General features: G+C 41.8%; 1 protein-coding gene across 3 annotated transcripts in view; it reads right to left on the bottom strand.

Annotated features, from left to right (window-relative positions):
• Positions 1–24,542, bottom strand: part of UNC13D (unc-13 homolog D) — a 49,442-nt gene that overhangs the window by 6,598 nt on the left and 18,302 nt on the right. For 2 of the 3 annotated variants that reach the window (XM_072111905.1, XM_072111906.1), the window contains 22 exons: positions 15,654–15,695; positions 15,068–15,169; positions 14,140–14,247; positions 13,922–13,981; positions 12,471–12,537; positions 12,180–12,372; positions 11,819–11,863; positions 10,890–10,958; positions 9,128–9,197; positions 8,942–9,046; positions 8,453–8,542; positions 8,237–8,340; positions 7,952–8,069; positions 7,276–7,400; positions 6,353–6,443; positions 6,012–6,068; positions 5,629–5,726; positions 4,630–4,681; positions 4,394–4,524; positions 3,114–3,234; positions 2,679–2,822; positions 2,248–2,343 (listed from right to left, as the gene is read on the bottom strand). In XM_072111905.1, the coding sequence (XP_071968006.1) occupies positions 2,248–2,343; positions 2,679–2,822; positions 3,114–3,234; positions 4,394–4,524; positions 4,630–4,681; positions 5,629–5,726; positions 6,012–6,068; positions 6,353–6,443; positions 7,276–7,400; positions 7,952–8,069; positions 8,237–8,340; positions 8,453–8,542; positions 8,942–9,046; positions 9,128–9,197; positions 10,890–10,958; positions 11,819–11,863; positions 12,180–12,372; positions 12,471–12,537; positions 13,922–13,981; positions 14,140–14,247; positions 15,068–15,169; positions 15,654–15,695 (2,088 nt within the window). Of the gene's footprint in view, positions 1–2,247; positions 2,344–2,678; positions 2,823–3,113; positions 3,235–4,393; positions 4,525–4,629; positions 4,682–5,628; positions 5,727–6,011; positions 6,069–6,352; positions 6,444–7,275; positions 7,401–7,951; positions 8,070–8,236; positions 8,341–8,452; positions 8,543–8,941; positions 9,047–9,127; positions 9,198–10,889; positions 10,959–11,818; positions 11,864–12,179; positions 12,373–12,470; positions 12,538–13,921; positions 13,982–14,139; positions 14,248–15,067; positions 15,170–15,653; positions 15,696–20,822; positions 21,182–24,542 lie in introns of those variants that run through there. The other variant, XM_072111904.1, reaches the window with a different exon arrangement.

The raw sequence follows: 24,542 nt of genomic DNA on the forward strand, positions 1-24,542 counted from the left end.
GTGTGGGGTGAAGTGGTAAAAAAAGAAAGCATATCCTGCTCCTGCTTTGTTCTGGTAATAACATCAAGCGTCAAGTTCTGATCAACCTGGTTGCTGTTGCAGGGCATAAAAACCTCTTTAGAATATGTCAAAATCTGAATTGAGTCCCATGTGGATGCACTCTATACTTACTTAAAATGGGACAGGGCTTGTAAAACCCATATCCCAACGTAGGTAGATGACCTACTTGAAGGAGAGGTGTATTAATCATCAGTGGTGATTTTTATTCGCCCTATTTTACTATTTCAAAAGTTGATAAATATGAAGTAATGTACTAGTTGCAAACAGGGGTGTAACTACAGTGGTAATAGCCATAGCAGCTGCTATGGGGCCCGCAGTGTCAGGAGGCCCCATCATCCGATCTTACACTAAAGAATGTAGGATGTGCACCAGACGCTGATTTGGGTCTGCCGGGATTCACTTAGGTCTGTGCTCCCGATATTCATCAGGTGTCACTGCTGCGCCGAGCTCCGCCGGAGTTCACCTTCTTCGTGTATGTGAGTGCTGATCTTGCGACACAAATTCTTTTTAAAATTCCACTGCTTTTCCGAATCCGTCGGGTTGTCCGACGGCCACGCTCCCCCATTTCTGTTGCGTGAAAGCCGGCGCCGATGCGCCAAAATCCGATCGCGTGCACCAAAATCCCAGGGCAATTCGGTGAAATTGGAAATCCTGGGAAACGATTCGGACCCTTAGTAAATGAGCCCCAATATGTATATATGCTGTATATATGTGTGTATCTGCAATCTGTATATTCTGCATGTGTATATAGTGTATGGTGTGTATATACTGTATGTGGCACCATATGTGTATGTATACAGGCGGTCCCCTACTTAAGAACACCTGACTTACATAAGACCCCTAGTTACAAACGGACCTCTGATTTTGGTAATTTACAGTACTTTAGTCCTAGGCTACAATAAACAGCTTTAACAGTTATCACAGGTGTGTGTAATTAAGTATTAATGTTAATCCTGGTTCTTATGACAATCCAACATTTTTAAAATCCAATTGTCACAGAGACCAAAAAAAATTTTGACTTTGGTTACAATAATAAAGTATACGGTTCCGACTTACATACAAACTCAACTTAAGAACAAACCTACAGAACCTATCTTGTATGTGACCCGGGGACTGCCTGTATGTGATGTGTTTATGCTCTATGTGTGTGAGTGTATAAATGTGTGTATATGAGTGAAGAACTGTATGTACATAGGTATATAAATGTGTGTGTGTGTGTGTGTGTATAGATGTTTGTGTATATGTGTATTTGTATGGGGCCCTGCATCTCCTAGTTACGTCCTTGGTTCCATCATTTATTTTTGGACCTGACGATTGAGTTTTAATATCCAAAAGATTGGAAATACTGAATTATTACATGAGGGCTCCGATAAGCAAAGTCATCACAAAACTCCCTGGCTGCGGCTTAGTTCCGGATTCCAAAGACCTTACATCATCATAAACTAAAACTCTTTACATCCATAAATAGTTGCCACTTTACTTTTTCTGGAGAAGATTGAATTTTCTCCCCAGCCCCCAATATTCCCAAATAATCAATGTGAATATTTTTGGATCTCCAGGGTTAAATGGATGGAGCTAGGCTGTCCTCTCCACCCTAGGACCAGCCATCTGAAAGTAGAGAGACTAATTGGTATATTGGGAACTGAAACTTTGCCATTTGGCTCTCTTCTGCCTGACGGGTGGTCCTGAGGCTAAAACAGACAGTCCGGCACCGCTAAGGAACTAGAAAAATACATTTATTAAAGGATATAAAGAATGAGGGTTGGTAAAACACATGCGCATTTGACTTGACTTGGGAGAAATACCAATGGGGCACATTTACTAAGGGTCCGTTGGGCGCATTTCCGTCGGGTTCCCGGCTATTTCTGATTTGCGCTGAATTGCCCTGGGTTTTTGGCGCACACAATCGGATTGTGGCGCATCGTCGCCGGCTTTCATGCAACACAAATCGGGTAAGTAAATGTGCCCCTGTATCTATAATAGATATGGAATGTGTTTGGCCTCCTCAAATGCTTTTATTCCAACCTTTACTCTGTCCCTTCTGAGTTGTGTTGCTCTACTGTATAGATTTTCCCAACTTCTTGGTATGTATTCTGTGTACAGGCAAGAAATCAATTTTCCTGGGGTAACGCTTAAAACCACATCCATAATAAAATAATAAAAGACAAGATTTTTGAACTCACATACCTTGTTTGCGGCCTGTCCGGCGTCTCTGGTGTCTGATAATTCCTCTGCTCTGTGTTTGATCAATGTGCAGTACATGACAGCGATGCGGCACATATCCTGCGGAGGTTATAGGGATGTATTACTCTTACTGCTAGTGGTCACATCAGCACCATGAACTGGGTACTTTATGTAGTCGAAAACTAACCACAAGGTATTGGCCCGTTACTATGTGTGGTAAAATAGGCTTAAACCACCTCTTTGACAAAAACACTACCAAACCAAACTTGGAAATCCATGGCGATATCCCTCACCAATTGCCCAACATCATATTGTCACCCGGATTTTCCAGCAAAACTATTCGGGTCAAATACCATCATACGAACTGAGCCTAGTGATCATTGGATCATTATTTTCTCATAACACTTATGCTTTTATCCGACCCCAGTGCTCACCTCAGTAAACTTCACCATGATCATGAATGCCTCCTCGGGGTCCGGCCAGGCCAGCTGCTGCCACGTGCGGCCTATCTGAGTGTAACACGTGGATAGATCTACTGTGGAGGCGCTGTGTTTCTGTAACTCTGACAATGGCACCAGCTGAAGGGAGAACACAAGTCACCAGACTGGTCAGATACTCCGACTATTGTAATATATGGATGGTAGATGCAATGATTTCTAAAAGCAGCTTTTATATTTTTTCCAAAATACATATCCCTCAATGTTTACTGTCCCTAAAAGGACTGTCCTGCTATTTCCCTCCGCTCCCCGATACACCAGTACCAAAAATAGACAATGCTGTACTGGCCATTCCCCATCAGTCCGAATGAGTGGGGTCACAGCACACATGCTTCACATAGATCCCCAAGGTTCATTCCACTAAATATATACCAGATCTATATGCACAGCTCTTTGGACTCTCTCGAGAGCAGTTGTATACGCCTTCTGCAGCCAACTGGGTAAGCAGTCTGCAAATCTGCGATGGAAATCATCTAAAGGAAGAGCACTTTCCCTATAAAAAGAAGAAAATATTACGTATAAGATATGGAGAGTGATAAAACGTCACAACAATGATCGGGGGTGGAGAAGAAACTAGAACCAAGGAGAGGTGGATGAGTGCAACGCAGGGTGTGCCAAATTACACCAAGAGTTTATATCTAGGAGGATCCCAACAAATGGGGACCCCAAAATGCCAAATCTTCCCCTGAAATCAATGTTATGACATGCCCTAGGGGATGTCAAGGTTGATACTGAATCTTGACCTTGGTACCTAAAGCTGGTTATAATCAAGGAAAATAGGTGGGATGTGCAAAAAGACGGCTATATTCAGAAATATGTAGCAAAAAAAGTAATTTTATTTATACAATACACTAAACACTAACATTTAAAATCATCTAAAATGAGCACTCTAAAAATAAAGTGCTATCCACAGTGCATGACAATAACATGTTCTGTTCTCCCCCTACCAAAGATAATGTAGAATTTATGCTTGGTGTTTGTATGAAAGATGATGTAATCAATAATAGACTGTGCATTGGCGACCTGTGCGGTCAACGTGCAGAAAGTGTCCTAAAATCAATATATGAATGATGCTTCAATCGGAACAAACAATGCAGCTTAGTCTAGTAAAGAATATATGAAAGGAAAATAATATCACCAAGTATTTGGGTGGAGGAGATAACGCGCCCCACGCGTTCCGCCTACGATGTGGCTTCCTCAGGGGTCACAGGGGTACCTAAAGCTGGTTAATGGAGCTTAGGCCACACAAAGATTTGGAGTACCAGGTACAGAACTTCAATCTTCACCAAGGATTTGCAACATATGCAGATATTAGCAGTGTCAGGCCTTGTAGGCCTTGTACCACATATGAGGAAACCAGTAGATGTAGGATATCTGAGGAAGTCATGTATTCCATGAGGTACTGGAGTTCATTGTGTCCATCAGATAAAATTATTCAGGACACACATCTTCCATTAAGTCTTACATTATGAAGCCACAAAATTGGATTGTCCTCTGTGGTCAATACTGGGCTCACTAAAGGATCCTATGGTATTATGGTGCGCCAGTCCGACATTCGGCCCAGGTTCTTCTTGTAGATATTGATGTGGTATTGAATGTATACAGATATTTGTGGCTTAGCGTTGTAGTAGTGAACATTACTAGAAAGTTACCTCATTGGAAGGTTGTCTTGAAGTTTGTGGAGGTCACGTAGAGTGAGATAGAGCTGATATAAGAGTTCAGAGAGCTGATGACGAGAGCTGTGATTATTGGGTGGAAGCTGACAGACCAACTGCTCAGAGACCTAGGAGATAAATGATATATATTCTGGTGACATAAAAAAGACATAGAACAGGAAAACATAAGATATAAGGAAGCATAGGTAGATAGACTTTCCACAGGTACATACCAGCTCCTCCAGTTCCTGAAAGGCTAGGCTGAAAACATCCACTTTGATAGTGCTGAGACAAAAGTAACAAAAAGTACACATGAGAAATACAGCGTAGCCCAAAATGATGTACATGGAGCTGTCGGATTAGAGGAAATCAACCATTTAAAAAACATTAAAAAACCTAAAAATATTAATCTCCACTCCTCTTCATCTTGATCCCATTGCTAGTTTTGACACACCAGGATCACCTAGAAAAAAATGTTATAATTAGCAGCACGGAGCACAGGCACAAGATGTCCGGTGCTCCGGGCTGCTAATTCTGCTGGGAGCAAGGGAAAGGGAGATGACATCACGCAAGAGCATGGGAGAGGGGGGTGCGGGGGTTCGCATAATTAGCGCCCTGGAGCGCTAGACATCTTGTCCCTGCGTTCTGTGCTCATAATTATATCTTTCTTTTCCAAGTGATCCCAGCGTGTCAAGACTAGCGACAGACAGCACTGGGATCAAGATGACGAGGAGCGGAGGTAATATTTGTAGTTCTTTTAATGTTTATTTTCAGTGGTTGATTTTCTTTAAGTATAATAATATATTCCACAAGCCATTACTATCATATGACCCAACAATTGTGACTATATAATGTAGCTATTCTTTAATCAACCCCAGTGTACTTCAGTGCAATGATTTATTGTTTTGTGGCAACTATTTCTGCTACTATAACAGGCCTCTAAATGCACCTTTGTTGGATCGGGGATTAGGATTGTATCGATCCAAATACCTGCTCATTCTGGGCTTCAGAGTCCAGTGGGCGGTCCTACTTAGTGACAGTAACAGCTATCTCTGAATAAGGAGTCAATACAATGTACTTAATAGCCTTATAAACTTTAAAATGTAAATTGCGAAAAGTCTCCCTAGAGAACCACCAAAATATTCACTATAATTTTATGGACCTCAGCACTCAGCACCATAAAACTGTGCAGTTCTGTATGGTCAGTACTTTCTTAATCACTCTTGTCTTACTTGTGAAAACACTTGTTCAATGTCTTGTGACATCCCTTCAGGTCGAGGGAGACATCGGCCACCAGACTTATCAAAGACTTCAGGTTTTCCTCGTAGCCCTAGTGCAGTAATGATTATGGTAAAAAAATAAGAAAAACTCAAGATCAGGACAAGACATTAAGTACTGCATAGGGAGAAGGTCCTCCGTTCAGGAGCCTCCATCACTTGGTTGGTGTAAAGATCGGTGTCTCTTAATCTGTAGATCCTGACCCATCCTGCATTACACATAACACCTGCTGATGTTAAAAGGAACTGGGTAATGCTTATTTTTACCTGTGGAGGCGCTTCAGGGAAAATGAATGTTCACTGTTTGGTTTCCCTACAGATAACAGACAATTTGGTACCTGTATCATTGGTTGTAGATGCTGTCTCTTCAGATCAAACCACTCTCGGGTTCCAGTCTAAACGAAAACAAAAAAAAATATATTTTAAAAATGAGGTCTTTGCACCCTTATCATAGATCTCCTAAAGAGTATGGAAACATGATTAGGTCAAACCAGTGACATCCATCTATAAACAGAGCAGTTTCAGAGTTTTTGCTCCTCATTAGTTTGAGGAGTTTTTTGTTGTCCTACTCGGCACTGATGAAGAGCAAAAACTTTGTAACAGTGCTGACAAAAGATGTGTGCTTCTGGTTTGAGTGACATGTTTCAAGGCTGGAAAGTGGTTCTTGCTGCAATCTTACCTTGATGGCCTCAATGACTCTGTCTTGTAAGCTGGGGATTGTGGGGCACAGCTCTCTGAATGCCTTGGTCTTACACATTTGTATTAGTACCCTGTGTTTGGTAGAATAACACCATGGTGAGGATATAATAAGGAACTTCACAGTATTTATTTAATCAGATATAGATGGGTAGCATATGACTTAGCATATTGCTTTTCCAAATTGAATCATCTGAGTGGCCACACAATACAAGTTTTAATTGAAACTTATTTATTGTGATGCTTCCTAGTGTAATTTAGGTTCCATATCAGAATATCCACCTATTCTTACTGGCTGGCCTATATGGTAATATGAATGTTCACTGCCCATGTGTAAGAGGGTGCAGTGTCCAAGTGCGATGAGCATGTGTGACCACCAGCACTAGACACATGAGGTGGACGTTCTGAGAGGGAATTAAAGAAGCATGAGGGGGGCGCTGTATTAAGTATTTAAGAGCTATAGATTGACATCAATATTCAATGTCACATGGTTGGTGTCTCAACTCTGAAACCCTAAGAACTTTTAGAATGGGGCCCCTAACAAAACGTGCCTCCTCTATGCACAGTCACATTAAAGAAGAGTTTGAATGAAGTGATGGTTTACATGCCCCCTGCCACTCCATAATAAAGATATTTAATTGCTTTACTCAGCTATCTTCCTCAGTCTTATTTGACACCAGTCTAATTCTCTTGTATGATTTTTTTAAGCAAAAAAGCGCAAAATTGCACCCTATAGTCTATCAATATAAACGGCTGAATACTTAGTACTCTATATAAGCATTTAATATAGCATTTAATTTATAACAGACATACTTCTTCAGGCTCACTATACATATGAGTATCGGTATACTATCTAAAGGTACGTAAAGTAAAAGCTCAACCTCCACTATAGGTTTAGGCACTGACCTGAGTAGACCCTGAAGACGTTCTACGGACCGACCATCTGACAGTGGGAAGACAATTCGATATCTTTGCAGGACTGACACTCCATATTGCAATAAAGAGTCAAATGACTCTGCCAGTTCATTTTTCTACAGTTTATAAAGGAAACAGCGATGAAATGGAAATAATAGAAGAATAAATTAGAAGCCCACAACTTAAAGGGAACCTGTCAGCAGAAATTGACCTAATAAACCACTACCAGCATTGTGTTAAGTGCCTGAACACCTTCAATATCATGTCTCTCCCATGACATCTAGAAAATTAACAGTGAGATGTAAATTTGTTTAACACTGAAGTCAAGCTCTCTCTTCCTCAGAAAGCCTTCTTCACTGAAATTGGTGCACACAGAGACATCACTAACCAGATCTAAAGTCTAATGCATGGCCTCAGTCACAGAGGAGGAGGCAATCAGAGCTCCCCACCTTGACTTCAGTGTTAAACTCTCCTCCTCCTTGACCTTATACAACCAATTTACATCTCACTTCAAAGTTGATTTTCTGGATGATGCCACCACCAAGGTCCATGAAAGAAACAAAAACTAGAAGGTGTTCAGCTGCTTGACAATTATTAGATACTGGTTTATTAGGCCAATTGCTGATGACAGGTTCCCTTTTAAGATCCACAAGAACCCCCAAAGTACCTGCTCATCCTGCAGACGGCCTTGTACCCACAGGTATTCAATACTTGTAATATGGTGGAGCAGGCAGCTGCTGCTGAACTCCAGACTCTGATATAATTTACTATATGCCAGCCACTGTCTGAAATGACAGAAATTGGTTCATAGCAGTTAAAGGAGTTTTCTAAGAATGATCCAGCTCATAAATGGGATGTATCAGCTGAATTAAAATCTTCTTTGTTTGTTTGTCCATAATATCCCGAAAATTCACAACATTTAGCACATAAAGAGAAGACCTCTAGAACTTACGCAAGGCCTTGATGGAAGTCAGACAAGTCTTTCTGGGAAGCATGTAGGTACAGAATGGTGGCACCATGTGGGCTGATCTCCCCATCCCATGTGGTCCCAGTGGCCTGGGGGGTAAGGAAAAGAATATTAGGCTATGCTCATGTATCAGGCAAGACAGCAAATGGAAGTATATTGCTGTAATAGAGAAATATCCTGTGAATGATCTGTGGTATATACCTGGTGACAGGTGATTTCATGGCGGACAAACTGTTGGAGAAGCTGTCGGTGAACGATATAGTTGGGGTTTTTGCTCAGCATAGTTGCTCTCTAGATTTGCACAGATTTAAGGAACAAAGGTAGAATGTGAGTGTACTGAAGATACAAGAAGCAAGAGAATGGGCAAGAACTAAGAAAAATTTAATGAGATAATACATTGGACAGAATTACTAATAAAATATGCCAGAATTCTGGTTTAATTACCATTTATGCCAAACAATAGATATTGCACACTTTGCTCTTTCCTGACAAAGGGGATAGTTCAGTATAAAAGTGGGTGTGGTTAAGCAGAGAAGGGTGTGGCTTTAGATGCTACATCATTTTTTATGTAAACGAATACAAACAATAACATGTGATCCCAAAATGCGGAAACTGTATCATCCACACCAGCTACTGGGATAAATCTGTGGGTTTTGAAGATGTTAGCCTGGTTTTCGGTTGCCTTCTTACCTTTTTGTGTGTAAGAAGGAACTGCAGGTGGCACTGCCCTCTGTCTGGGTATGTCTCTGTTCGAGGTTCTAGGTGGTACCAGCGATCCTCCTTACACTTCAGATCCTAAATATTGGAAAACCATCCAGCTTTACGAATAATAATTTTTTGGGTGATAAATGAGCTCCTGACCACACATAGCCTTACCCGCAGCCGCAGAACTACATTGCCTAGAAAGTCATCCTGACCTTTGTCCTTCCGAGCATCTTTAAATATCCTAAAAAAAAAGCAAAGCATATGTTTTACATAAAGTAAAAGAATATCTATATAGACCTCAATGGTAATAACCAGAAACAATGTTCCCATTTGTTAAAAGAAAAAGGTATAATAGTTAAACAATGATCTTAAAAAATTAAAACGTTAAGAATACCGTACATTTTCCCTTTTTAACTTTAAAGGATATCTACCACCAGGATGAAGGATTGTAAACCAAGCACACTGACTTACTGGGGTGTGCCCCCTCTGGCAGGATCCGCTCTTCTATTAGCTTCTTAAGCCCCCTAATAATCCCTTTAAAAATGTTTTTACAACTATGCAAATGAGCTTGAGGGGCTCCAGGCTCCATTGACATCTATTGAGATTGCAGCCCCTCAGGCTCATTTGCATATTTTTTAAACCTTTTTTACGGAGCTAGAAGAAGAGCAGATACTGCTAGAGGGAGCATACACCAGCATGTAAGTTTACTTGGTTTACAATCCCTGATCCTGGTGGTAGATTTCCTTGTCCATTATGTACTGTTTATACTTGTGTATAAGCCGACCTGCGTATAAGCCAAGGCACCTAATTTTTCCACATATAACTGGGAAAACTTAATGACTTGAGTATAAGCCTAGTGTGGGAAACTAATCTTTAATAAAATGTCCAGCAGCAGTGCCCCCTGATCAATAAAATATTCAGCAGAGCCCCCCTTTATGATTAAATGTCAAGCAGAGCCCCTCTTTTAACAAAAAATGTCCAGCAGAGCACCCCCTTTAAAAAAATGTCCAGCAGAGCCCCTTTCATGCTAAAATAATAAAGTTAGTCCTTTCCTCCAGCAGTTACACCCTGCATCCTCTTCTTCCCACGGCTCTCTGCCTGCACACACACACTATGAAGCAGTGTCACAATGTGTGTGTGCAGGCAGAGAGCATAGACGTGCCTCTGTCCACACTGCCGGGAAGCTGACAATATGGGGGGGGAGACTAGCCGCGGAGAGAAGAGGACGCCAGGGCTGAGCACCGGAGGTAAGAATATGTTTTTATTTTTTATAAACTTGAGAACTCGAGAATAAACCAAATACATTGTGCTGAAAACTCGAGTATATACGGTAGTTATTCAGGTGATAAAAAAGAAACATTTCCTTTACTGATGAGAACAAATAATCTCTTTCCACACAAGCGTATAGCATACCTGGACAAGTGTGCAGCAGTTTGGCTGCAGAGGTGGAGGGGTGAGCGCTCCTCACCTCTCCCCTCCCCTTAGGAAGGCGTGCTGCTTGGCCATTTTTATGGCAAAAGATAGAGCGCTAACTATTTTCTTGCAACGGCACGGTATGGTGACAAACGTGTGTGCTCCCCGTACTGTGCAATGCACTATGCACTCCTATGGTGACCGTATGCTAACTGTCGTTCCTTCAGCTAGTAGGGTTAGAGGTTAGATGCCCTGATAAAAGTTAGGCCTCTTTCACACAAATGCTTTTTTGCAAAATATGGCTTCTAGGTTCTCGTTTACACTGTGTTTTTACCAATTTTAGCCTGCAAAAATGTGAGACCAACAGATTTCAACGAGAAGGAACTAGCTGTTAAAATAGAGATTACAGCCACACAAACTCAGCACTAGGAAAAAACATCAATGAGTACCAATCCATAAGTTACCCAAGACAATGGCCCACAAAAATGTTTGTGTGAAAGAGTCATAATGAGTCTCCCACCTCTTTAATCCATGCAGGTCAGTCAATTCTCCGAGCTTGGTCCTAACAGATTCCACATCATCGGAGTCCCTTTAGGAGATTCCAACAAACAATGTTTTAATACAATATCCAGTAAAGCCTAAGCAATCCTTCAATGTAAAGAATACTTTTATTGTAGTAATGTTTTAATACAGAAAATAAAGAAGATGAAAGCAAAACTCTTCACATATATAATGTACAATTTATGGAAATTTAGTGACTCCGCTACGGAGTGGACTGCCATTGAGAACATACATCTTCTACTAATCGGAAACTGTATTCAATATTCCATGTGTCATTTACTTATTCATCCTCTCTACCCCTGGGCTGCTGGGTCAGTTGTTTGGTCAGTTTACAATGCGACCTTAATTGGCAAAGTCTCTGTAAGAAGAACTCTTACTTCCCGATCATTTGTGTAAGGGGAGGTTAAAGGGTGTATACCAGGAAGCCAGTTATCCAACATTCTCAGGGGTAAAGAATATGACACTATGATTCTTTTATATATCACATTTTAGGGTTGGATCCCTAAATTTGTGCACCTGTGGGTTGAATGATGTAGATTCTCATAATATTGCAACCCAAGAAGAAGCCACATGTCAAATCAGTTTATTGACTTACTTTGGCTGTGCTACAATGGATTGATTCCATAGGTTATACATAAAAGCAAGAGTTTATAGAGCCATATCCTCTCCCTTCTGTTATATGGGATCACAACACGACTGATGGTCTGAAGACATGGTCACGGTGAGCCACCCACAGGTTTGTGGCAGATGAAGGTCCTCAGAGTGGTGGCCCTGGGCAGTCAGGTCAGTCGGAGCATTGACAGTAAATCTTATGGAGGACTCCCCCTCCCCCCAATTCTTTACAGCATCCACAAGTAAATGAACGGCTGAACAGGTATTAGCACTTACCACATATCCATGTGAAAGCGTGCATGCTCTATGTCATCCACTTCCCTGAAAAAAAAGAAGCAAATAGCATTAGGTGTGTCCATAAACACAATGCCCCTTGAATAATAAATGAAGCCGCTATTACCCCAGTTCAGAATATTCAATTCCTGATCTCTTGACTTGTGGCCAGCCGGTGACAGGACACACGCGGTGTATCCTTAAGACACAAATCGTATTTGTGTCTTAAGGATATGGATACAATTGAATTTAATAAGGACATTATACATCACTGCCTGTTGTCCAATACCACCAGCATCATGTGCATTTGCATGGCTCACACATGGGTAGACACTTATTACTTATTAATAAATAAGCTACCTACATTATAAAGGTTTCGTCCCATACGGGATTTAAGGTCTGGACCTTGACCTGCGTCTTATGTGTCTGATCTTCAGGTAGAGTATTCCTGACCACAGCTTTCTGCTTCTGCTTCTTCTCAGGATTGGGGCTACTGTCCCTGGAGTGAGTGTCAGCTCGGCTCTCAATGCCCAGCATACAGTAAGGATCACTAAAACCTTAGAGACAGGAGATAAAAAAAACAAGGTTTCCAAACTTAACTCATCCCCCTGACTGATAGAAATGTAGAAATTGTAGCAATTCTATGTTCTCTTACCACTAACATCCTTTCCCAGAATTCCTTTAGCTTGCTTCACTGTAACTTTCACACAGAATATTGGGGGCTGCAAGAGAAAAACAAATGAGCCAAATTATTCCCATTGTTCCCCAATATTGTCATCCAGGCCCTGGGAAAGATCTCAATGTCGCCTAACTTCTGGAACCACTGGGTCTAATTCTTCGGACTGTATTGTAAGTAGGTCTGTATTGTGTAAGGATTGCTATTCTTTTACATGCCCTGCGCCCAGAGTCGAAACTTAAAATTCCAAGTCCCCAATGCAAAATCTGTGATGGGGTCCTCAACGTGGGCCCATGCCACCTTTTCATGTGGAACATGTGGAAAAATAAGTTGATACAGATCCTAAATCCCAGTTAGGAAGGTGGGAGTAACCACTGGTAGATTACAGGGGTAGTCCAGGTTCATTAGTTTTGTTAGTAATTTTTTTGGCCCACGAGGGTGTAAAAATAATAATGAAGTTATACTTACCTCAGGTCCTTACTTTCAGTCCAACGTGGCACCTCCCGTCACTGCTGATCTTTGTTGGTATACAAAGACTTAGTGGTGACATTCCGTCAACAACAATCTCCCGCTATAGTCTCTGTATTAAGCGGTAGCGATTACAAGCTATTGACACAACGGGGGCACTTATAATTTGGGTGCGGGGTGGAGAAGGAGGTCTGCTATAATTTTTTAGTGGGATGTAAATTTGTGGCACAAGGGATTAATGATTTGGCCCACAAACAAAAAGGATTAGAAATGTCTCCCCATTCATGAAGATGATATAGAACTCCCTAGACCAGCTTTTAGCTGCTCTGATTTTGCGCCAAAAACTGTGCTACAAAAGAAGTCTGAAAACTAGACGCCGGCAGAAAAGTAACAAATTCAAAAAAGCTGCCATAATTATGATCCCCAAAAAAGAACAAGTCGTGAGTGTTGGAAAACTACCAAAATATTGGCGCCGACATTTAGGCACAAGAGCCGCAGTAAAGGGGAAAAAATTAAGCCAGTTTTCTGTTTGAAAGGCGAAAATAAATGCCCCCCCCCATCATTACTGTTAAGCCTATGTATATAAACAGAGGCGGGGGTGATGGAAAGCCCCTTTTTTTCACCCGAATTAATTAGCAAGGTAATTTTAACATCTTATTTTTACACCACGTGGGGCCAATTGTAAAAAAATTATGAACCTATGTTAGATTTTTCCTAGGACTTGGTCACTTACAGTTACACATTTATGTGGAAGACAAATCATCCGTCCGGTAATATTTCCTTGTACCATGGACAGCGTACCTCCCCTATTTGCTGGTGCCTTCTAGTAACGCTCCTGTTTGGCTGTTGTCAGTAGTAACACCATTAGCTATGACCACATCCTGGGAATTACCTAGCTCACAGCTCTCACTGCATTGTATAATATCACCAGCATGATAACACCAAAAATTCAGCATATTTACCTCTAGACTTTTTACACTGTCTAGTATGGCCTTGTGCTCTGCAGGATCCATATTGAAGGCCTAAACAGATATACAATGTTATATTATCAAATTCACAAAGGACTGATTATGGAACCGACAGAACATACACGCAGTCAATAGACAAATGGTAGTGGCCCAATTTCTGCCCTTTAGGCCAGATAATGCCCGGATGCCGTCATCACAGCACATTTCCTTACCATCTGCAGGTATTCATATAGCTGCTCAGTATCTGATATATGGTCTGGCTCTGAAAACCCGATTCTGTGTATAATGGTATACAGGGCCTCTCCATACAATAGATTGCGCTGTGTGGACAGTGAAAAAGATGTGTTACAAGACAAATAACCTGGAGGTAAAATTTGTATTATAAGTTCATGCAAATAATTGCTAGATCTGCTCTCAAAGGAGTCTCTGTTGCAAATCCCATCAAAAACTTTACAGAACTTAAGGACTAATAACACTCGCCAGGCTTGACTTATCAAGCCTTAGGCAATATTCTGCTAGAGAAATCCCATCAAAAATCCACAGCAAAATCCATCTGGTACCAGGTAGTCTTTGCTGCAGTACACCTGCAGTTTTCTCTCTGGGTCCCCCCATCATTAAAGGACATGCACTACATGAGTGAAGGACTGTAAACCAAACACACTGACACACTGGTATGTGCCCCCTCTGACAGTATCTGCTCTTCTTTAAGCTTCTTATGCCCTTGATTTTAAGAAAAAAAGGCTTTAACATTATGCAAATTATAAAAGCCTTTAAAAAACAGGGCATAAGAAGCTAAAAGGAGAGCTGATTCTTCCAGAGGGGGCATGCACCAGTATGTCAGAGTGCCTGATTTACAATCCTTCATTCTGGTGGTAGATGTCCTTTAAATGTAAAGTCAACCAACCTTGCACTGCAGTATTGGTTCAATTTGTACCTACTGTAAAAAGCAGGGAATTAACCACTGGGAGGTTCATGGTGATGCAGTATATGTTGTTGGGATATTGATATTCACAGGCAGAAAGTTTGTTGCAGAAATATTGTGACTATCCTATTCCTTCCTTTTTTATTCAATGCATTATAATAATAATATAGTAATGTGACTACCAATATGTGAGCGTACAATATTCATACATGTCTAACCTGTACAGATGGTGACACCGGCTTGCTCTCTGCATTGACATCAGGTTCCTTTGTGGATCTTTTCTCTGAAGGACGGAGTGTGCCCCTTTTTCCATACCTGGCCTGAATCCAAATAATCCACAGTTAAATACTAATGTAAAAGAAAGATGAGAGGTTAATAATAATAAGATTTCTGAGCCAAAGGTTTTAGAGCGTTAATGTAACCGGTGGTCCTTTGTTAATGGGGGTACAGTTGCAATTTAAGAATGACCTCAATTTTCCTGCAGTGGGAAAACTTTACAAGACAATCATGAGAAATTTTACAAAATTGACTATTTTGTTCCATATGGAAAGACTGGCCTTACATTGTTTTATGATGTATCATCTTTATCACATTAGTGCTAGTCCTATACCCAGCACCAAACCCAGGACTATCAATGGAACGTGAAGTTACTGAATCAGGTTACTGAAACTTAACAACTGATGGTAGGGGGGCCAGATGTTTGACCTTCTCCCTTCTGATATTAGTAAAATTTCCAAAAGATGGTACATCAATATCCATAATCTGTAAAACCTCTTTAATAGGAGCAGCTTTGATTCATTTTACCTCTCTCCGTGTAAATCGGTGAGGACCTGGAGAAGACTCCATCTGTAAGAGAAAAAGTGTACATGAGAAAAGATGTCCACTGCAAATAACAATAGTACCTTAGACAAATAGTGCATCTGGCCAACGCTTAAAGGGGTATTCTCGTCTGGGCATTCACATTCAGTTTCATTCAAATGCCATGTATATACATTTCTTCAATTAGATGTTATTAAAATGTTTTACCTGTGTGAAGATCATTTCTCATAAATGCAGTCATGGTCCCTTAGAAACAAGACTGTGTCCTTGGATACCACCACCTTTGCCGCAGTGATTGCCCAAACAAACATAAGGTTTTTGTATATGAAATGTCCAGGAGTTACTACATGTCCCACAGCCGTCCTGTGGTAATGATCGCTAAATCCAGGTGGTCAGGCAGTACTGAATAGCGAATGTCTGGCCACCACTGCTAGACTGTGGCTGGTCATATCCAAGGAAGATATCTCGTTTCTAAGGGACTACATGGCTACATTTATGAGAAATTATCTTCACACAGGAACATTTTATTTAATAACATCCAATTGAAGAAATGTTTATGGCAAATGAATTAAATTAAATGTGAATGCCCAGATGGGAATACCCCTTTAACTCTTCTAACTCTCTAATGCACATGCATCCTCAGCTCAGCTATGTGTACCAGCACTAAGCTGCTGTTAGCTTCAAATGGAGGAGGCTTAGGGTCGCGCATATTGAAATCCATTGGACCTCCTTTTCCCTGAGAGTTGGACACCCCCATATATTGTACAGTGGGTTTAGCCACTTATCTACCTGTGGCCACCTTGTCATTGAAGCCATGAAAAATTGGGCCATGATACTTTTTTCCCACTAGTGAAGCATAGATTCATCTGTCTCTGACTACCACAAAAGAAAACATTCACTACAAAAACATCATGTAAACAGGGCCTAAGTCTTACTAACAATTAAATCACATTTCAGGAAGAAGGTGTTTGCCTACAGATCAAATTTGGCATCTGGGGAGCCGAATTATGACATTTCATAGACCAAGCAAAAGCCTTATTGGTTTCATAAGAAGTTGGTGATAGAGTAGACATTAATGGATATAAATCACAAAACATTTTTAAACCCTGAGGGTCCCAGATCTTTTTCACATTAAGGACCTGGCCTGATTTTTCAAATCGATCGAGCGGGGGGCAGGTGAGAAAGCCCTATAGACGCTGCAGTCATGCTTGACCGCGGCGCCTGCATCCGGGATTGTGGCTATTGTGATCCTGGCTGTCACATATAGCCGTCGCCAGTTACCGTTGTCATGATTACAGTTTCAGGCAGGCCGAAAATGCACCTCCAGGTGCTGTAACTAACCTCCGACTTGGACGTGCATTTTCATGGGCGGCAAGGGGTTAATTTTGTTTTAAATACACCATATAGCTATTTTTGTTTTATGGGTCAGTACAATTATCGCGATATCCCATTTATATAGCTTTTTTTTTAGGTTCGAATAAATTTGTTAAAAACTCATTTGGAGAGAAAAATCACTTGTTTTTGCATCACAATCACAAAGTGGCAATAATAAATCATATGTACTGTTTGGTGATTTTCACTTTTTTATATGTAGGAGTTTGGGGCATTTAGGGATCTTTTATTACTTTTTTTTAATTGTAACTATTTTGTTACAGTTTTTTTTTATTTTAACTCTGTCTTACTCTGGGACTTGAACAAGTGATCACTTGTTATACATTAATGATGTTTGGCAGTGTATTACAGAAGAAACCTATGCAGATGTATAGGCTGACACGCCCAATGAAAAATCCTGTCTCCCATCGGATCTGTAATTGTGTTTCTGCAGGCAACCCTGAGGTCCACATATGGACCCTGGGGCTGCCATGGAGACAATGGTGGTCATTTACTAAGAGCCCGAATCGCTCTTTTTCGTCGGGTTTCCCGAAAATTACCAGTTTGCACCGAATTGCCGCTGGATCGCGACAGGACCAGGTAAGTAAATGTGCCCCAATGGGCGAAGGGGGGGGGGGGGATATTGTCATGTGGGCACAAAAGCCCTATAGGAGCCACAGTCATGTTGGCCCGCTGCACCTTAAAAGTTAAAAGCATGTCTAGGGATGAGAAATACACCCTGATTTGGATGTGGATTTATGTCCAGGGCCGTTAAGGGGTTAAAAAAGATTCAACAGTCATAAAGTATAGCACACACAAATTTTTTTTTTTTATTTGTCAAAGGAAAACACATGTTTTTACAGAGTGAGATATGATAAATGGAATTAATGATGATACTAAAACAGTATCTCATGACATTGAGAAAAGACGAGATACTGCCCCCGCTCCACCACATTTTTTAGAATTTTCCATGCTTAACATGAATATGCGGTAGCTATTTGTCACACCCAAATGAAATACAAAAGCAGTTCTTGAAAAAGCATGAACATGCTCTGATGTATAGCCGATCCCTGATTTAAGGACACCCGACTTACAGACGACCTCTAGTTTGTATCTACTAGGGTGCTACATACAATCTCCCCTAGGTGCTGCTGAGATTCTCTGAGTGGTACCAGACTGTGTTATAGACCTGAAAGTTCTCATTTTAGTACATCCAAATTGAGAGTTTTGTATAAATAAGCCAAGCAGCAAATGCCACTAACAGTATGCAGTACAATCACGCCCAGACCCAGCTGAAATAGCTTACCCATAGTAGTTTGGAGTCCACTGGCTCTTGTAGCTAGAGCACAGAGAGGCTCTGGTAATGCCCCCCATAGCACTTACCACAGTCATGGTGTCTGGATCTATCAGTAAGTGTCCCTGGTTTATCATGCTTAATTTTGTTGGTAGATTTCCTCTAAGTGATTTCCTCTAAGTGACCATCATTTCCATTTTCTGATCCTTCCTAAAACTGTAGTGCAGATGTAAATTTAGCCTAAACATATATTTTTTTGTTACCATGTTCTGTAAATGGTTCCATAACATAAAGACAAAAGTGTTAATTTAAAGGGTTAAAGAGTGAAAGCGGAAGAACACAGGATATATATATATATGACCCTGTTATCACTCCTGTATGTCTAGTTTTGGGAAGCTGCAGAATTATATAAATATGTATTTCGGTAACATCACAAGAAGAGAAATCTCTTGCATAAGGAAGACTACTTACATGGAAAGGAAGCAAATGCTGACAAGGTAAGTAGAAAAGATACTGGACCATATTTATCAAAAGTGGTCCAAACTTTGCCTGTGTAGTGTGAAGGGGCACCAGATTCATCAAAACTGGCGCACGTTCTTCATGAACCTGGCACCCTCTGCACTGCTTTTCTTTGGTGCACTTTGTTCATGTTGCAGAATTGTGGTGCCTGCCAGTAATAAATGTGGCGCAAGGTCCGACTAAGCACTAACGTGGTCACACTTCGCCGTGCAGCGATACACCCAGCACCTATCTCGACACCAGTCGGCACCTCTATTTGCCGGCACTCAGCTTTGTGCCCCGCACAACGGCACATAGACCCCTTACCCAGGTCAGCAATTTCTACATAGCTCTGTGCCCCGTCCACCTGATCCTATCTACTGTACCCAGTGTATATTTCATATTGGACCTGATGAAAAGGACAATTCGTGCTTGAAACGCATTGTCAGAAAATACCAATAAATACTTTTAATAGACTTCCGATTTTACAAATATCCTAGCTATAGGAGCAGCACGTATACATAAACATGGGTTTTCCCTTTTCTCTAATTTATATATTTGCATGCTATACCACCAGTCAGGTACTGCTGGTCAAAGGGTATGCTGCAGCCCATCTGAGTATCTGGATATCCATCTGCACCTACCATCACAACCTATACCTTCTCCACTTCAGGGCGCCACATGGTACTCCCCTTATAATACTCCAGTATGGCATTATATGAGGATTTTACACATCATCTATTTAAATGTGCAAATCGCACATTGTAATAAATGGGTTAAAATCAGACAGCCTCGGGTCTATGTCATAGTAAGATAGTAACCGATCGCTGATACCCGATGACCTCAAAGGGGGAGGCGATCGAATCCAATATGCCGGTGACCAGGTGCGGCCAGGATTGAAATGCTTCCAGCAGCATTTACATGGTTAACACCCGTGACCAGTTCCAGCACTGAACGCAGTTGTTACCTGTGGGTGTTTGCTGCAATATACAGCATACACCCACCTTGTATCGAGAGATCGAGTTAAAACGCATTTCTTTAGGCAAGTCTATCCCATGAAACTTCAACTCTCTATTTACTAACCCCTCCTGTGTATGCAGTCTGTCTGTTATCTGCCATATAGTAGAAATAAAGCTACAGGCTTCGCTGCAGTCTCATTAACCTTTGACACCAAAGATGGCGGCTGATGACTGGTTCAGGCAGAATTTTTATGTATTAAATTATTTTTATTCTGTTTCCTTATAAGGAATGGCTGGATTACCGTGATTTGCACGGTTGCGCGGAAGCCTGAATCACCCACTATATGTTTGGGCAGTAGCCGGTAGACTTGTTTCTATTGCAGAGCAAGGGAACAATATGTTCCATGCTCAGCCATAGATCACGGAACATCAATGCAGTGATGCCGATTTGGTGGAACCCATGCGCCACCACTTGTTGACTGCTGCCAGCGGCTTTTTTGGTATAACACCCACCGATCGTGGGTCTAACCGGTAGGTTTTTGCTGCCAACACCTGGCTTGTATGGAGAAAGCCCAGTCCATGAGCCCCCTCCATAATCCCTTAACAGACTTGATACGTCACAAGTCATTAAGGTGGTTTTCCACTGCAAGATACAGGATTGGTTCTAACCATCTACTTAGTACCAAGGGATCCAAAGGAGAACTATAGTGTCAAATGTACAAACAGATCAGCTCTGGTTGGCCTCAAAGGGAGAAGTAGGTACTTTCTGCAGTGGAAAAACATGGTAAAATATTATAACATTAGTATTATAACATGGTAAAATATATTATATATAGTTATTAACCAACCCCCACACCATTTACTATATGAATAGAGTCAGAGGACCCGATTGGATATGGCCTTCTTCAATATGATGTATGTGTCCAGCTTTGGTCGGCTGACGACGGCTGGTGGCCAGCATCTCCAGATGTCACAGAGTTCCTTCAACCATTGATGCAAATAAATGAAACTTAATATATGATCATAACTTACCTCCGAGTCTTTATTTTCAGGTGGTGAATCATCACTAGAAATGTTCGGGAAATCCATTTGTAATCCTATAATGTCCTACAGACTCTACTATTTCATTAGGCCCAGTCCATCCCAGATACTCCGTTGCCTGTCCCTCTATAGTTTCACTTCTCTACTATGTCTCACTGTTAATTCATCACCACATTGGACTACACGTCTTACTAAAATAGAGAAGTAAGATTTCAAAGACTGGGGTCTTCCAGACTGATCAAGACAAGTGTACCCCACCACGCTCCATGATGGCCACCGGGTGCTCCAAGTGTCTCATATCTGACACTTCTGGTCCTCGCAACTCAAGTGTCTCTCATCATTCTACAGTTTCAAAGAGGAAACCACAAGTTTATCTGCTGTGAGGAAGTGAAGCAGTAAGTGTATGATATATAAGGCTGACATAGACATGATGGGGGAGGAGGAATGCCCCTAAATTACCTTAACCCCTCATGGTCAACCAATTGAAAACAAAACTAAAACCAAACTCAGTATCTATCTGTCGTTACATACCAGTGAGTGGGATGTGCAAGCATCTGCAACACTGGATGTAACTATATAGGATAACCATGAATGCAAAACCCACAAACAGGTCTTAATTGGAGGTAGGTTGGGGTCTGACCAGTACACAACTCCCTGGCATTGCTACTGCATCTAATCAGTCATTCATTCCTTTGATACAGAGCAGGTTACAAAGATTTTTTCGACCAAAGTAAAAAGTGAAGTGAATGTGTCAGATGCTGTAAATATATATATATATATATATATATATATATATATATATATATACCGTATATTCCGGCGTATAAGACGACCTGGTGTATAAGACGACCCCCCTACTTTCCTGTTTAAAATATAGAGTTTAAGATATATTCGCCGTATAAGACTACCCCTTTTCCAACGCATACAAAACACCTGTAAAAATTTAAAAAAAACAGATTTGAATTTAACATGGTCCTTTTTTTAATTTAAATTCTTATGACATGCAGGTATATAGCAGGAAAACTGTCGCTCATAAACATAAGGCATACAACAACAACATTACCATTACAGCACAGCCCCCAGTAGTATACAGCCTGCCCCCAGTAGTATACAGCCTGCCCCCAGTAGTATACAGCACAGCCCCCAGTAGTATACAGCACAGCCCCCAGTAGTATACAGCACAGCCCCCAGTAGTATACAGCACAGCCCCCAGTAGTATACAGCACAGCCCCCAGTAGTATACAGCACAGTCCCCAGTAGTATACAGCACAGCCCCCAGTAGTATACAGCACAGCCCCCAGTAGTATACAGCACTGCCCCCAGTAGTATACAGCACAGCCCCCAGTAGTATACAGCACAGCCCCCAGTAGTATACAGCACAGCCCCCAGTAGTATACCGCACTGCCCCCAGTAGTATACAGCACAGCCCCAGTAGTATACAGCACTGCCCCCAGTAGTATACAGCACAGCCCCCAGTAGTATACAGCACTGCCCCCAGTAGTATACCGCACTGCCCCCAGTAGTAGACAGCACAGCCCCCAGTAGTAGACAGCACAGCCCCCAGTAGTATACAGCACTGCCCCCAGTAGTATACAGCACAGCCCCCAGTAGTATAAAGCACAGCCCCCAGTAGTATACAGCACTGCCCCCAGTAGTATACAGCACTGCCCCCAGTAGTATACAGCCTGCCCCCAGTAGTATACAGCACTGCCCCCAGTAGTATACAGCACTGCCCCCAGTAGTATACAGCACTGCCCCCAGTAGTATACAGCACTGTCCCCAGTAGTATACAGCACAGCCCAGCCCAGCATTAAAAAAAAAAAAAAAACTTATATACTCACCCTCCAGTGGCCCCGATGTGCTGCGCTGCTCCCCCGATGTCCGCGCGGCTCGTCTTCAGTGTTCCGCGCCGTCTTCTTTCTTCTGCTGGGTGCCGCCATTGATCTTCCCCCGCAGGCGCCTAGTATGACGCGCCGCTGCTGATGTCATACTAGGCGCCGCCCCGGGGAAAAACATGCCGGCGCCCGGCAGAAGAAAGAAGACTTCGCGGAAGACTGAAGATGAGCCGCGCAGACATCGGGGCCACCGGAGGGTGAGTATGCGCCCATGCGCCGCTATCTTTTTGAGGCTGCCGGCAGCTTTGCCGGCAGCCATCGCTGTGAAAACACCCGCGATCGGTGCTAGCACCGATCGTGGGTGTTACCGGTACGCCTTTGCTGCAATATGCAGCAAAGACTTACCGGCTATGGAGAGGGCTCAGCCCGTGAGCCCTCTCCATGCAGCGCGACAAGACCGCCGCCGTGAATACACGGCGGGCGGTCGGGATTACCGGCGTATAAGACGACCCCAGAAAAGACAGAAGATTTTTCTGTCTTCAAAAGTCGTCTTATACGCCGGAATATACGGTATATATATATTAGAAAGTAATGAAAACCAATGAGTGGTTACACAGTTACCCAAGGGCATTTTTAGGCTTTAATGTTGTGGCTGCTGGGTGTACAATCTGTATACAATGAAAACCCTTTAAGCAGACCACCAAAAAAATGGCTGCCCCATACTACTCCAAAAAAAGTAGCACAATGGATTCATAAAACATTCAACTAATATCACAATTATTAGAATCTGACATTTTACAATAATATATGAAAAAATTATAATATAAAATGCTGTACTATTGGGGAACACAGAAGTAAATAAAGTGCATAAAAGTTTCCAGTATGACAACGCAACATCGATCTTAGTCAAATATCTTCATTAAAACTTATCCCACGCATTGTGAGCAAAGATGAGGAACATAACATGTCTACAGGAAACCCCAGAAGGTGCATAGCTAGGGAAAGTAAACGGCCAGTCAAGAGGGTACCATTAAAAGAAACCATCCTTCTGGAGATACTGGCATCCACAGGTGACTCCATGGTTCTTCTCTCTGTATACACCAAGCTGCCTGGATTTGGTAGGAATTAGTTACAATAAATATATGAAATAGTTTCCAAGAGTTACCTTGATAACATTAGGACACAAGAACCCCCGTTTTTGGTCAAGTTTTTTAAATGCCCCTCGTTTTTATCCCTTTCTCAATTTTCTCAGGATTGCAAACTTGTCACCGGGAATGTCATTTTTAGCTGGTGACAGTAGCCTATGTTATGCTGATTTAATAATGCTTTTGTCAGCATTCTGAACCATTTCAGTACTTTATGGAAGTTTAATTCACATTACCTGGCTCCCCGCCAGCAGCATGTGGTGATGGGGGACGGTCAGCTGCAGCCTGTGTCTCCTCATGTATTCTTCCTCTACTACTGTCCCTTGGCAGCCAATTGGGGCTGGTTTCCAATTACCGTATTTTTCGGACTATTAGGCGCACTGGATTATAAGGTGCACCATCAATAAATGCCTGCTTACACGTATAGGTTCATATATAAGGTGCACCAAATATAAGGCGCACCTGATTATAAGGATGAATGACCAGCAGGTGGCAGACCTGTGCACAGTTCAAGGCAGCTGTTGTCTGTAAGTGCGGTTCATATATAAGGCGCACTGGACTATAGTACGAAAAATACAGTACCTTGTAAAATAAAATCATTTTAATAAAAATCCAAAGAAGAGGTAAGCAGCACTTTGAATAACATGTTAATGACAAAAAACTTGGGGGGAGATTTATCATCAAGTTACTGAGGTTAAACTGTTCTAGTTTTCCATGAAAACCAATCAGAG

This window comes from Engystomops pustulosus, chromosome 6 (genome assembly GCF_040894005.1).
Source record: "Engystomops pustulosus chromosome 6, aEngPut4.maternal, whole genome shotgun sequence".
NCBI lineage: Eukaryota > Metazoa > Chordata > Amphibia > Anura > Leptodactylidae > Engystomops > Engystomops pustulosus.